Here is a 13,093-nt window from a genome sequence, read left to right as displayed (position 1 = left end):
GGGGGATACCCAGGTGTCCACAAAGAATTTGAAAACCCCTCACGAATGCCCAGCTGTTGGGATGAAGCTGGGCGGGGGCAGTGTTGATTTCAGTGAGAAGTTCCCGTTCGAAGGGAGTGAACGGGAGACGCACTCCCACGCGCTTGAACACGGTCTGGTACATGAAGAAGAAGGGTTTCCCCTTTCTAGGTCTGTCGTCCAAACAAACAGGTTCCCCAGGCCTGTCGGGACGGATGGATATGTGGGCGTCGTGTGTGCGGCAGAAGGCGTTAAAGTTGTATAAATGGGGATCCCCACGGTGAGCTTCTAGGTCCTGGAAGGAGGTCAGGCTGGTGCCTTCGCTCAGGAGTTCGTCGTGGGCCCAGGGGTAGAAGGCTTTGTAGTTGGACATGGGGGTCGTGGGGGAGGAATCAGGCTCCGCGTTCGCGCGCGTCATGGTGTAAACAAATAAGCTGGAGAAAGAAGAGAGGAAAAAGGGTTTAGCAAGTGTAGCCATGGCAGGAAGGGGAGAGAGCCCCAGGAAATATCACCCACGCGAGAAAACCCAGAGGAGGAAGAAGAAGTGGAGAAACGCAGTAATGCACCAATAACAACAGTCCCAGGCAGTTCAATAAATCATCTAATGCGACGAAAGGGAAGAGTCATGAGCACTCGAAATCGTACCTTTTCTATTGGAGTGGAGGCAGTAGAAGAGCGCAGGAAGGAGAGAATCGCGATTGCAGAGAAAAAGGGTTTTGAAGGCGATGAACAGTGCGGAGATGCAGTGAGAATGAATGTAACAGTAGGGTGAGCGCGGGGTTTGGAGTAACTTAAACGTTACATTTCGCAACTCAAGAGGCGCTAACTGAGGGCCGTGGGATCGTGCCACGCGTCAGAGGATCAATTGCCCAAGGGAAACGCAAAGGTCTCTGGAGGATGGCCGCGCGATGGGCCACGTGGCGCACGATCAAGGGTAGCCCAAAAGGTGTTATCATCATCGTTTCAGAGGAGGTCAAATCAATCAGTAAGAGCGCTCCTAGGGTTCAGAGAGCGTCACGTCAACAATTCGAGAATTGTTGAGTCAGCAGGGAATGACACGTCATCAGGATGGCACGTGGACGGCGTGGGCGAGTCTTTAGTCTTTACGCTGAAGACAAGTCTTCAGCTTAAGACTGGGGGGCTTGTGTACCGTCCCGTATCCGGGCGTTGACTAAGTCAAAGTCAAAGGTAACGGCTGTGGAGTCAAAGTCAACGCAAGGCGTCGCCTAGGTGGAGAGACGCCAAGAGGAAGCGTCGCCAAGGCAAGGCGTCGCCTAGGTGAAGGCGTCGCCTAGGTGAAGGCGTCGCCCAACCAGGGCGTCGCCAGATCAAACAGTGCTAAAGCAAGGCAATCACGGTGTGGTTCCCCGATACCCATGGGTAGGGAAGACCATGGAGGGAGCGACGCCGTGGGAAGGCCTCAGGTCCCGATAACCCGGGGCAGTGATAAAGAGAAGGAAAAGGTGGCTTCAAGGCCATAACAATAGTACCAGTGTAGGGCAGCCTGACTCGTGAAATGCTCCTGCCGCCCAGAGACGCCTGTGGGACAGATACGACTCAAGAGGAAGGTCACGCCCAGGGCAATCGGGTGCAGGGCACGAGAGGAAGGCAGATATGCTCTCAAAATAAGTGACTAGATACTTGGGGGCATGAGTTGGCACCCAAAAAGTCACCCCTAGCGCAGTAGCACTCCCAAGCAGGAGGACTCACACGTAGAAACGTCCCCGTGATGGGCAGAAACGCCCCCAAATGGGGTCATGGCGTCGTGAGGCCCTCCACGTGTACGACAGCCATGCCAGAATAGAAACACCCTTTAGTCAGGTGCCAGGTAATTAAAAGTCATTCAATACAGTTTCCCTTTCGAGCATTCAGGTACTATAATGGCTCCCAAGCGTTTCAACGTCTTAAATGCGCTACGTTTTCTAATTAAACGCTTTAATGAGTGCGTTACGTTTGCGATTAAAAGCGCTTTAAGGCGCTTTAAATGCTTGGGAAGTTTAAATAGCGCAGAGAATGTTGGGAAAAGGGTTCGAACTTTCTGCAAATTTACCAGAGCTCTCTAGTTGCTTGCTCGTGCTTCATTAGTTACGAACAAGGGACTGGGGAATATTTTTGCCTGAGAGAGAGAACACAGATACACAGTACGCAGTTATTTCTTACCACCTTCAGAGTGCCATACACGGTGCTCAGAGACGAAGGTGAACAGTTTTGGGGTTTCTTGCTGGCTGACTTGAGCGTCGGAGTGCAAACAGCCGCTAGGGCGCCTCTTTGTCCTCTTTTTTGCAGGAATCCACAGGCAATCAGTGGGAAGGAGTCCCTAGCTGACGGTTGAGGTCGCGCACGAAGACGTCCCGGTCAACCGGACGGAACAAAAACCTGTTTTAACTGATTTGGTTGTTTCAAATCTGCCTTCAACGGTAGCTTCTCAAGGTTTATAAAATGAGTCTTCTTTAAAACATAAAAAGATTGATGAAACAGAAAAGTTTGATACTCTGATTGTGATTGATTTGAGAGATTACCAACTGTTTGTGAAAAGGTGTTTTACCAAGTTTTAGCAAGATTGCCTTTGAGCTTTGCTATGATTCAAAGAACTGATCAATAGGGTTTCTGGTGTACTGTGATTCCAGGTGTTTTTTAACCCTGTTTTGGTTCTTGTAATTGTTCATATTACTCTTTGTAAAACTGTTGTAAAATCCTGTAAAGTCAGTGTGATTTTGACTTGAAGTGTTGGTTGTGTTATGTTTTAGGTCTAGGTTTTGTTATGGGGTTCAAAATCTTTCTAAGATCAGTATTGATTCTCAAACAAAGCTTATTTCAATCTGTTTTAAAGATTAAAGTGTTTTTCCATGCAAAGGGAAAAACAACCGATAAAGTTTCGAGATAATCGGTTGTTTGTCGCTTAGCTGGCAAAGGTGTTTTGAAACTATTTTTTTGAATCAGTTGTATAATTATAAAAACCATTCAACCGGTTAAATCATGGTTTTAACCAATTAAATGTATGTTTTCATAACAGTTTTTTGAAAACCTGTTTTAACTGATTTGGTTGTTTCAAATCTGCCTTCAACGATAGCTTCTCAAGGTTTATAAAATGAGTCTTCTTTAAAACATAAAAAGATTGATGAAACAGAAAAGTTTGATACTCTGATTATGATTGATTTGAGAGATTACCAACTGTTTGTGAAAAGGTGTTTTACCAAGTTTTAGCAAGATTGCCTTTGAGCTTTGCTATGATTCAAAGAACTGATCAATAGGGTTTCTGGTGTACTGTGATTCCAGGTGTTTTTTAACCCTGTTTTGGTTCTTGTAATTGTTCATATTACTCTTTGTAAAACTGTTGTAAAATCCTGTTAAGTCAGTGTGATTTTGGCTTGAAGTGTTGGTTGTGTGCAAAGAGGGTGAGTAGGCTTTGTGGGATTCAAAGTCACCTATTTTTTTTTTTATCAGCAAAGAATAAACTAAAATTAAAAGGGATACTTGAGGGGTATCCCAACCCTTATACAAACCCGGACTCCTCAAAGAGGAACCCAAAATGAACAAAACACATCTGAAATACATGATCCAGAAGAACCTACCAGCAACCAATTGCTTAAGGTACAAGGCTGCACCCATAAACAACCTAATAATGAACGTTGTTAAAGAACAAACAAAAACAAATTCAGGTGCTTGTAGGTTTGTCCACTTCTCAGACCCCATCTTCTAATACTTATATTGCTTTTAAATTCCTTATAACTAAAGTTATAGCACATGTGTCTCCTCAAGAGAATTCTTTCTATCCCTTCCTTCGTACCTTTGCTGCCAGGACATTCCAATACCATTGCTTAGGACCTCCACATGCTGCTCTCGCTACACTTTGTAATCAACCTAGCTCCGTCATGAACTGCACACCCATTTACTGCTCTGCCGCACCATGACACACTCCCTGATGGGGATTAAACGCACATGACAGTAACTACGCTTTTTGTCCTTCACAAAACCAAACCCACTTTGTTGTTAATGGGACACTGCTATGGGCACCAGCTACCCTCCCATGTACCCCTGTTCGGCCTACCCCAGCTTGCACACCATGTGCTCGACAAAAGGCCCTTAGCAAAACCAGCACAGAACACTCCAAAATCTAAAAATTGACCTTACAACCAATCATCAGAATTCCGCATTTGCTTTTCAAACGCTAACAGATAAAAAACATCATCCAGCCATCGGACAAACTCTTGCAACCGCAACAAATCCTTCTATGCATCACCTCCGCTACTTCCTGGCTCCATATAGTCAATATCTGCTTCAATTCAAGCATTAATAGGAGAAAAGATCACCCTACCTAACTGTTTCCTGCACCAGCCCTTCAATCTAACCACAGATCCAGCTCACTACTTTATGCAGCACCCATTTTACCTGGATTCCTTCAATATACCAGAGGGAAAACTTGACCCTCATCACCATCACTAGCGCCAGTTTTGTAAACATAGACCCGGATTAAAAATCCAGTCCGAAAAGGCGTAGTCAAAAGGAAAGACCCCATGTTTTAACCTTAGCCATACTACCAACTGAGCTAAGTGGACAATTTCATCAGCATCAGCTACCCCTTGCTCAAAGACAATCAAGTTCCTTTGATCCTATATACACCGTACAATAGCAACCCAAAATCCCATCCAAATCTGGTTCTGATTAGCTATGTAATGTGGTAGCTGAAAGCTCTCGAAGTGAACTAGAATGTCCTTGTGCTGGACAGACAAAATTCCTATCCATCTAAAACATGAAGACCAAACTCTCTGAGCAAGGACACAATCCAAGAAGATGTGTTGTGCTGATTCTTCAAAACCATTACAAAACACGTAGGACGAAGAGGTGACTACCAAACCTCTTCGAATGAGGTTGTCAAAAGTTGGAAGGCGTCCAAGTAAGATCCCCCATGCAGTTACCATGGCTTTGGGCATCGCTTTTGCTTCCCATAGACGAGAAAAGACTTCCTTTGAAGAGCCTTCATGCTGATGACATAAATTTAGGTGAGCAGATTTCACAGAGAAAGCACCACTCTGATCCCCACTCCAAACTAACGTATCCTTGTCTTCTTTGCTCAAGGTCTTCCCTGTTATGAGGTTAAGTAGTTCTCCCTCCATAGCACTTTCCCAACTGAACCTAGCTCTTCTCCACCTTAACCGCCAATTCCAATCTGAATCCTCCCAACTACCTACCTCAGCCACCGTCTTATCTTGGTCCAGAGATACGGAGAAAAGCCTGGGAAACAAGGTTTTGAGCTTTTTGTTCTCCACCTAAGCGTCTTCCCAAAACCTAACTTTATCCCCGGCCCCAACCTTCCAAGCTACACGTTTATGAAACCATCCCCCCTCTTCTCCCTCCTCACAGAGCTTTGACAGATCTTTCCACCATCAAGAAAGAGTCTTACTATTACTTCCTATACCAGGACCGTACTTTGATAGCAAAATGTCCTTCCATTTCCCCTTTTCCTCAGTCAACATCCTCCATTTCCACTTTGCTAGTAAGGCACAGTTGAACCTTCTAATATCCTTGATCCCCAAACCCCCTTCCTCCTTTGGCTTACACACATTTTCCCAGCTAACCCAAGAGATATGCTTTTGGTCATCACCCCCTGTCCACAAGAATCTCCTCTGAATGCTAGAGATTTTGTGGCAAACTGCATGTGGAGCTTTAAAGAGAAAAAGATAAAACAAGGGTATAGATGTTAGAACCGACTTAACCAAGCATACTCTACCAGCTAATGAAAGGCACTTCCCTTTCCAAGCACTAAGTCTGGCTTTAACCTTGTCCACAACTGGTTCCCAAAACTGCCTCCTCCTTGGATTGCCACCAACTTGCATCCCCAAGTATTTAAACGGTATCTGCATAACACCACAGTTAAGCGTTTTTGCATATATCTCTAGGGAATTCCTCTCTACCTTGATACCTGCCAATTTTGATTTATGGAAGTTAACCTTGAGACCTGAAGCTAGCTCGAAAACCCTAAGGATTGCTTTGATTGTAAAAATATTAGAAGAAAGACTCTTCACCCATAAACAAAGTATCGTCTGCAAATTGTAACATGCAACACTCAGTCTCCGCTCTCCCCACCTTCAGACCTTTTAACATGTTCTCCTTTAAAGCATTACGGACTAAGCCCGCTAACCCCTTAGCAACAATAAGGAATAAAAAAGGAGCCAAAGGGTCGCCTTGTCTTAGACCCCTAGAAGGTTTGAACTCCTCTGTCGGGCTACCATTAACCAAAACCGACACTGTTGCCGACTCCAAACAACCTTGTACCCACTTAATCCACTTACTGTGGAACCCCATCCTGTGCAACATATCCATCAGGAAGCTCCACCTAACCGAATCATATGCTTTTTCAAAGTCCACCTTCAAGAACACTTCACTCCTCTGATGTCTTCGTACCTCCTCAATCACCTCGTTGGCCATTAGTACACTTTCCAACATCCCCCTTCCTTTCAAAAAGCTGGCTGATTTTCATCAATAACCAGAGGCAAGATATTCTTGATACGATGAGACATAACTTTGGTGATGATCTTGTATATAGCTCCCACGAGAGAGATAGGCCTAAACTGATCAATCATAATAGGGTCCTTCACTTTGGGAACAAGAGCAATAAACGATGCATTACATCCTTTTGGGAAAACCCCTGATTCTTGGAAAGAATAAACAGCTTCCATGATGTCTACCTTTAAGGTCTCCCAGTTACTCTTTATAAAGTTAAAATTAAAATCATCTGGACCTGGGCTCTTAGTTCCCTCACACATCCAAACTGCCTCCTTTACTTCCTTCTCCGAAAACACTTCAACCATACTCAAACTGATTGCCTCAGGGAGAGATTTAAAATCCACGTTTTCAAGCCTAACTCCCAGATCTGTAGTGGCCTTGAACCTTCGCTCAAACACACGTTTTGCTTCCCTGCGTACAGCTTCTGGTTCTTCACACCACTGACCAGCTAATTCAACACCTTTGACCTCATTCCTAAGTCTTCTCCACCTGATAAGAGAGTGATAGAATTTGGAGTTAGAATCCCCATGCTTAAACCAGTTTGACCTGGCTTTTTGCCTATACAGGGACTCCATCTTTTTCTCTACCAAACCTTTTTGACTGAAGAGATCCATTCTTCTTAGTTTTTCGTTTTCCACCAAATCACAATTGGCATCCTTGATATCTAGCTGCTCAATCTCCCTCAAGATCAATCGTTTCTTCTCCTCAAGAATCCCGAAGACACTTCTATTCCACTCCTTAAGGTCACCCTTCAAGCACCTGAGTTTCTCCTTGACTTTAACTAAACCGTTTCCCTGCACCTCATAAGAGTTCCACTTTGCCTTCACGAACTCCTTAAAACCAGGTTCCTGTAACCAAGCATCCACTGTTTTGAAGGGTTTTGGACCCCAATCTTTGACCCATGATTTTACCACAATAGCACAATCATCTGAGACCTCCCTTTGTTGTATATACTGTTTGCTCATAGGCCAAACTTGTAGCCACTCTTCAGATACCAGTATTCTGTCTAATCTACTCTTTGCTGACCCATATGATTTATACCAGGTATATTTCTTACCCACTAAAGGTAAATCCACCAACAGATTCTTCTCAATGAACTCATTAAAACCTCGGATCTCTTTCTTTTGACTAGTATTTCCTCTAACACCTTTCCTCTCTTCTACACTTCTAACAGCATTGAAATCCCCACAGCAGCACCAACCCACATTTTGAGAAGAGATTCTATAAGTTGACAAGGCTTCCCATAATGCAACCTTGTCTCCTAAGAAGCAAGCGGCGTAAACATTAATAATAACACATACGCAGTTTGCTTTAACGTTATGGCGCACAACCGCAATGAAACCCCTTCCTGTAACATGAGAAATGTACACAAATGCTTCTTTTTGCCACATAGATAGAGTGCTCCCAACCCCGTTTACTCCTTCATTAAACACCCATCCTACTTTATTACTTCCCCATATAGCATAACACCTCCTATCAGAGGACTCCGCACCCTCCTTAGCAATAATGTGTTTTAAGTATTTTTCCTTACTCCCCCCTCCCAATCCTCTGATGTTTAGATTGACAATGATCATAATACACCAGTTCTTGTCCCCTCCTTAACCATGCTTAGCATTTGTCTGTCCCTATCCTCCAAACTCTCCATCTCTTTAATCAGCATCCCTACATCCCCTGTGCAATTTGTCCTTAGCCGTTTGCCCAGTTCCCAGATCCTGGAAGATTCAATTTGAGCAGCTTCTCTTCTAATACGGTTATTGCATTCTAGAATCTCGGAATCGGACGTGGCATAGGTTTTGGAACTTAGCCTAGTAGCATAGCTATTCCCATAATGAAGAGAACCCAATCCCCCTTTTGAGCGCCATCTCCTCTGGATAGTACCCCGTTTCCAAAGTGATCGGAGATGACGAACTCTCTCCGGAGTTACACCAGCAAAGCCCACTACGGCAGCACCCTTACCGCTAGTATCGGCTACTTGCTCTTGCCCAATGTGTCCCCCACTAACTTCCGCCGTCGTGATGCTCCGACTGCTATTAAGAACCATACATTGACTCTCAATGCGCCTTGGTGAGCTTTCCACCACTTTGGAACCCTCAGCGAAAGGCTGCGCAACCCACGTGTTCCCCTGTAGTAACGGTGTCTCAGGCACATCCCCCGTGTCGTTGACTGTTTCCTTTGACCCCGAACCACTCTTGAGCCCATCACACAGCTGAGTCTGAGAACTACATTCCTTGGTTTGGACCTCAATATAGTTGGGCCTGGACGTAGAACTTAATGTTGCCACCGCATCAACTAAGTTGACCAAAGACATATGGATAGCATTACACGCATCACTGACATGTTGAATAGGTGTCATCTGTTTTTTCTGCTAAGACGCCCTGCACACTCTTTGCCTTAGAGATGAAAGAGCGTTCTACTTCCTTCTGACAAATCTCGTAGCCTTCTGAACTTTCCTTTTCGGGCGCCTTTTTTTTTGGTTTGTTGACCACCCTCTTCCTACCTCCGCTGACCTCTCCGGTCGCCCTTCACTTCCTCCGCCTTGGCCTCCCTCCTCAATACTTAATTTTGCAGAGAGAATAGAGTCTTCAGCAAAGGACTCTAAGGATGTTACGCTGTCTGAAGAATCACTGTGGTTACACTCACACATACACCCAGAGTCTTCTCCATCATGTTTCGTTGTCTCCTCAACAATGGTAATTCTGTACACGTTTCCATTAATCCTATAATCCTTGGAAACCTCTGCCTTACAAGACCTTAGTAAGCGAACTTGACAGCGGGCATATTCAATACAATCCCAAGATAGAGTTGCGTCGTCAATATCCCCCAATGTTGCTACTTCCCCCACAACTTTCGACAAGCACTCCTTACTCCAAAGATGAAACGGTAACCCAAAGCACCTAACCCATACACGCTTATACTTTGCGACAACAGCCTCAGACCACGGTTTAACGTCTTCAAAGATACAATCAAACCACTCTTTATTAAGCTTAACAGTGTCCTCCATTCTTCCCTCTGCCTTAGGTGATAGAAGCACGATATTGTCGCCCATATATCTTTCCTTAAACATTGACATCCTCCCTTTGACACATTCTTCTTGTAGGATCTCAAAGTTAACCTCATTCTTCAAACAGCCAACCATGCTACTGGTCATCCATGGAAGGATAGTCGCCTTAGTTGTGACACTGGGTCCTCTCCAACGATCTTGTGTTGGTGTTCTTACTACCTCTGCATACGTTTGCTTTTCTCTACCCTTTACATTCTCAGCCTTCCCTCCTTTTTCCCTCCATACATCCGTGCTCTTTCTCCTATAGAAGGATTGACCTCCTCTTGCCTTCGTTCCTCCAGACAGAGCATCACCACTGTTATGTATAAACTCATCTCTCCTATACCTAGGAAGATTAACATGCAACTTCTTACTACCAACATAACAGCGATCTAACGCCTTCTCCAAGCTTGCAGCATTTTCTACTCCGAAGAATCTCACAAACCCGAATCTTCTGCCCCATCTGTTTACCCGCCTTGAAATGAACACTTCTTTGACTCTACCCCATTTCTGAAAAAGCTTGAACATTTCATATTCTCCATTGCTATCTGGAAAGTTTGAAAAGAAGTAGGTAGTAAAGGAGTTTGCATAGGAGGTATGTCTTCGCGCCGCGCGCCTTCGCCATTGCTCGTCGTCGTCCCTCGCCATTGCTCATGATAATTTTTAATTTTTTTTTTGCACTGAAGGTGGTGACGGAGCCGTCATCAAGAATCACCAATAGATGACGACATGTTGGGTACTTCAAAGTCACCTATTTGTGTGGTGTTTGTGTAATCTGTGATTGGTTTCATACTGAAATACTCAGTGGTTTGACTGGGGACTGGATGTAGCTCTTGGATAGAGTGAACCAGTATAAACCTTATGTGTAATTCTCTCTATCTCTTCTCTTCATAACTGTTTGATATTTTCCGCTATCATAAACAACCGGTTGAATCGTTATTTTAACTGACTAAAATTCTACTATCTGTTTCGGTTAGGTATTTTTATTAGCTTTCTGAATTACTTTTCTGAGTTGATTGTTAAGGTTTCATTCAAAGCAAAGTATTTTTGAAAAGCTTTCGAAAACAATTTACCTCCCCTCTTGTTCTAGCCATCAATCCTAACAATTGGCATCAAGTGCAAGGTTCTTGAAAGTTACTCAAGCTTTGATTTCTGATTTTTTTTTTTGAAAATCTTTTAATGGCTGATACAAGTGTTTTTGGGGAAGGTGCCTCTCTGAACAAACCACCCCTGTTTTGTGGTCAAAACTATCATATTTGGTGCATAAGAATGAAGTTCTTTATTCAATCCTTAGATAAGAATATTTGGAATGTTATTTCAAATAATACCTATGTGCATATGCCTGAAATTAATGAATCCTCTAAAGAACATCTTGATTGTATGGAACAACATATTATTATGTCTGCTCTAGACTCTGATGAATTGCTCAAGATTTCAGAATGCACTTCGGCTAAGGGAATGTGGGACACACTTGAGGAATTGCACAAGAATCCAAGAAGTGACTTGATGGATAAAGAATAGTCATCTGCCGGCTTAATCTCTTCTAAAAACAAATTAGAAGTCTGCTTAATGAACAAGGGAGGATCAGAATCGAGTCAAGTAAGTGCAGTCTCTTCCAATAAGTGTGATAGTTATTTTCAATTGCTTGATGCTTTCCAAGAAATTCATGAAGAAGCTAAGAGATTAAATTTTTCAAATAACCGATTGAATTGTGAAAACAACAAGTTGAAAATGAAAATCACAGTTTTGGTAAAAGACTTGAATCAATCAAAAACTGATTTATAAAATTCTGATATGGTGTATGAAAAATCCTCTTGCAAATGTGATTCAAATTTTTGCAAAAACTGTGAGTCTCTTCAAGAGAAGTTCTTATATCTTGTGAAAACTATTGATATCATTTCGAAAGGAAAATCAAATTTTGAAAATGTGTTGGCATCCCAAACATGTGTATTTGGAAAATCTGGCTTGGGTTTTAATCCCCAAAATAAACAAAGTGGGTGCACAAAACCTTTTTCAACTTTCATTAAAAAACAATCGGTTAAAAAATCGAAACAACCGGTTGTTTGTTGTCTCTATTGCATGAAAAAGGGACACTCTATTAGGTTTTGCACAATCAGAAAGTTTTCTGTCCCTAAGGGTATTATGAAATGGGTTCCTAAGGAGCCTAATGATTCTTGGAAACACATTAACACCTATGGACCCAAATTCACACGGGGACCAAATCTAGCAACTTGATTTTGTTTCTTTTGTAGGGTTGTTTGGAGAGAAAACAACACCTATGGTATCTAGATAGGGGTTGGTGAAAACATAAGACAGGTGATGCATCTAGGTTCATCAGCATCTCTCTCAAACAAGATGGACATGTAACCTACGGTGACAATAACAAGGGAAAATCCTTGGAAAAGGTACAATAGGTAACGAAAGTAGTTTTCTTATTCATGATGTGCTCTATGTTGAAGGTTTGAAGCACAACTTGCTTAGGATCAGTTAGCTATATGATAGAGGTTATCAAGTAGGCTTTTATTAATGGAGGAAGAGGACATCCACCCTCACATTTGAAGTTCTTCCTTCTAGTCTTCTCAAAATTAAAAGAAGACATAAAATAAAGATGAGGCCCAAGCCCAAAGCCCAAGCCCAAGAAGGCCAAAGCCCAAAGAGCCCAAGTCCATCCCATGAGGGGCAAGGCCAAACTTTGAAATACTCTTGTATAGTTTTAGGAGGTGTGGTTATTAAATAAATGAGTGTGAAAATGTAAAATAAAGTCACATTGTCCATGTGACTTAGGAGAGTGGTGTAGGTGTAGTTTTTAGGAGGTGTCATAGTAGAAAAAGGTCACACCTCCCATGTGACTTGTTTTTGGTGGGAATTTCAAATGAGTTTTATTTGAAATTTCCCACCTATTTTTCAGCACCTCTAGGCTATAAATAAAGGCGCTTAGCTTGTACAATTCAGATTTGAATTTTGATTAGAGAAACTATACTCAATTTTTGAGAGAGCATTGGAGAGCTTTGTGCCTTCCTCACTAGTCTTATCTTGAGAGTTCAATGGTTACCTCAAGTGGCAGCTTGCACACTCATCTTGGAGTCACCATCCTCTAAATGGCGTGATCATCCAACCATTCCTCCATCTCCATGAGCTTTCTCTTCTCCTTCCTTCCTTCTCTTTTTATGTTCATGTCTTAGCTTGTGTTCTTGCCTTTTTTGGTTCGGCTTTTTCATTTTTCAGCTGGCTGTTCTTCTTTTATTTGATTTTGGTTCGGTGCTTTTAAGTTTCCAGAATTTCTATTCGGTAATCTTACCTTTTGTTCCATTTTAATCGGTTCAATTTGACAATACATGGAACTTCCATATGAGTTTGGGTTTTGGTACTAGTCTTGGTGAGTTCTTGTTCATAGAACCTTGATCCAATTCTATGATAAAGTGCCTATCTCATATCCAACTCAATATGATTCCTAAGAATGTCAAGAATCATTCATATTGTGCTATTGGAATCATATCATGTGGTATCATGAGTTTAGGTGTGTTCTTGTTT

General features: G+C 42.8%; 2 protein-coding genes across 2 annotated transcripts; both read right to left on the bottom strand.

Annotated features, from left to right (window-relative positions):
• Positions 1–4,628: 4,628 nt before the first annotated feature.
• Positions 4,629–5,132, bottom strand: LOC137817193 (uncharacterized). The gene has a single exon (XM_068620437.1). The coding sequence runs from the start codon at positions 5,130–5,132 to the stop codon at positions 4,629–4,631; it is 504 nt and encodes a 167-aa protein (XP_068476538.1).
• A 3,800-nt stretch (positions 5,133–8,932) lies between these two features.
• On the bottom strand, positions 8,933–10,210 carry LOC137817190 (uncharacterized). Its single transcript, XM_068620436.1, has one exon. It carries the CDS (start codon positions 10,208–10,210, stop codon positions 8,933–8,935), a length of 1,278 nt encoding a protein of 425 aa, XP_068476537.1.
• Between the last annotated feature and the right edge of the window lie 2,883 nt (positions 10,211–13,093).

This window comes from Phaseolus vulgaris, unplaced genomic scaffold (assembly GCF_000499845.2).
Source record: "Phaseolus vulgaris cultivar G19833 unplaced genomic scaffold, P. vulgaris v2.0 scaffold_19, whole genome shotgun sequence".
Taxonomy (NCBI): domain Eukaryota; kingdom Viridiplantae; phylum Streptophyta; class Magnoliopsida; order Fabales; family Fabaceae; genus Phaseolus; species Phaseolus vulgaris.
The sequence above is the reverse complement of the archived record's forward strand: the minus strand, read 5'-3'. Positions and strand labels throughout refer to the sequence as shown.

Bases quoted from the DNA above. Each gene is read 5' to 3' on its own strand.
- LOC137817193 (XM_068620437.1), bottom strand. From the start codon at position 5,132: ATGGAGGGAGAACTACTTAACCTCATAACAGGGAAGACCTTGAGCAAA.
- LOC137817190 (XM_068620436.1), bottom strand. From the start codon at position 10,210: ATGGCGAGGGACGACGACGAGCAATGGCGAAGGCGCGCGGCGCGAAGA.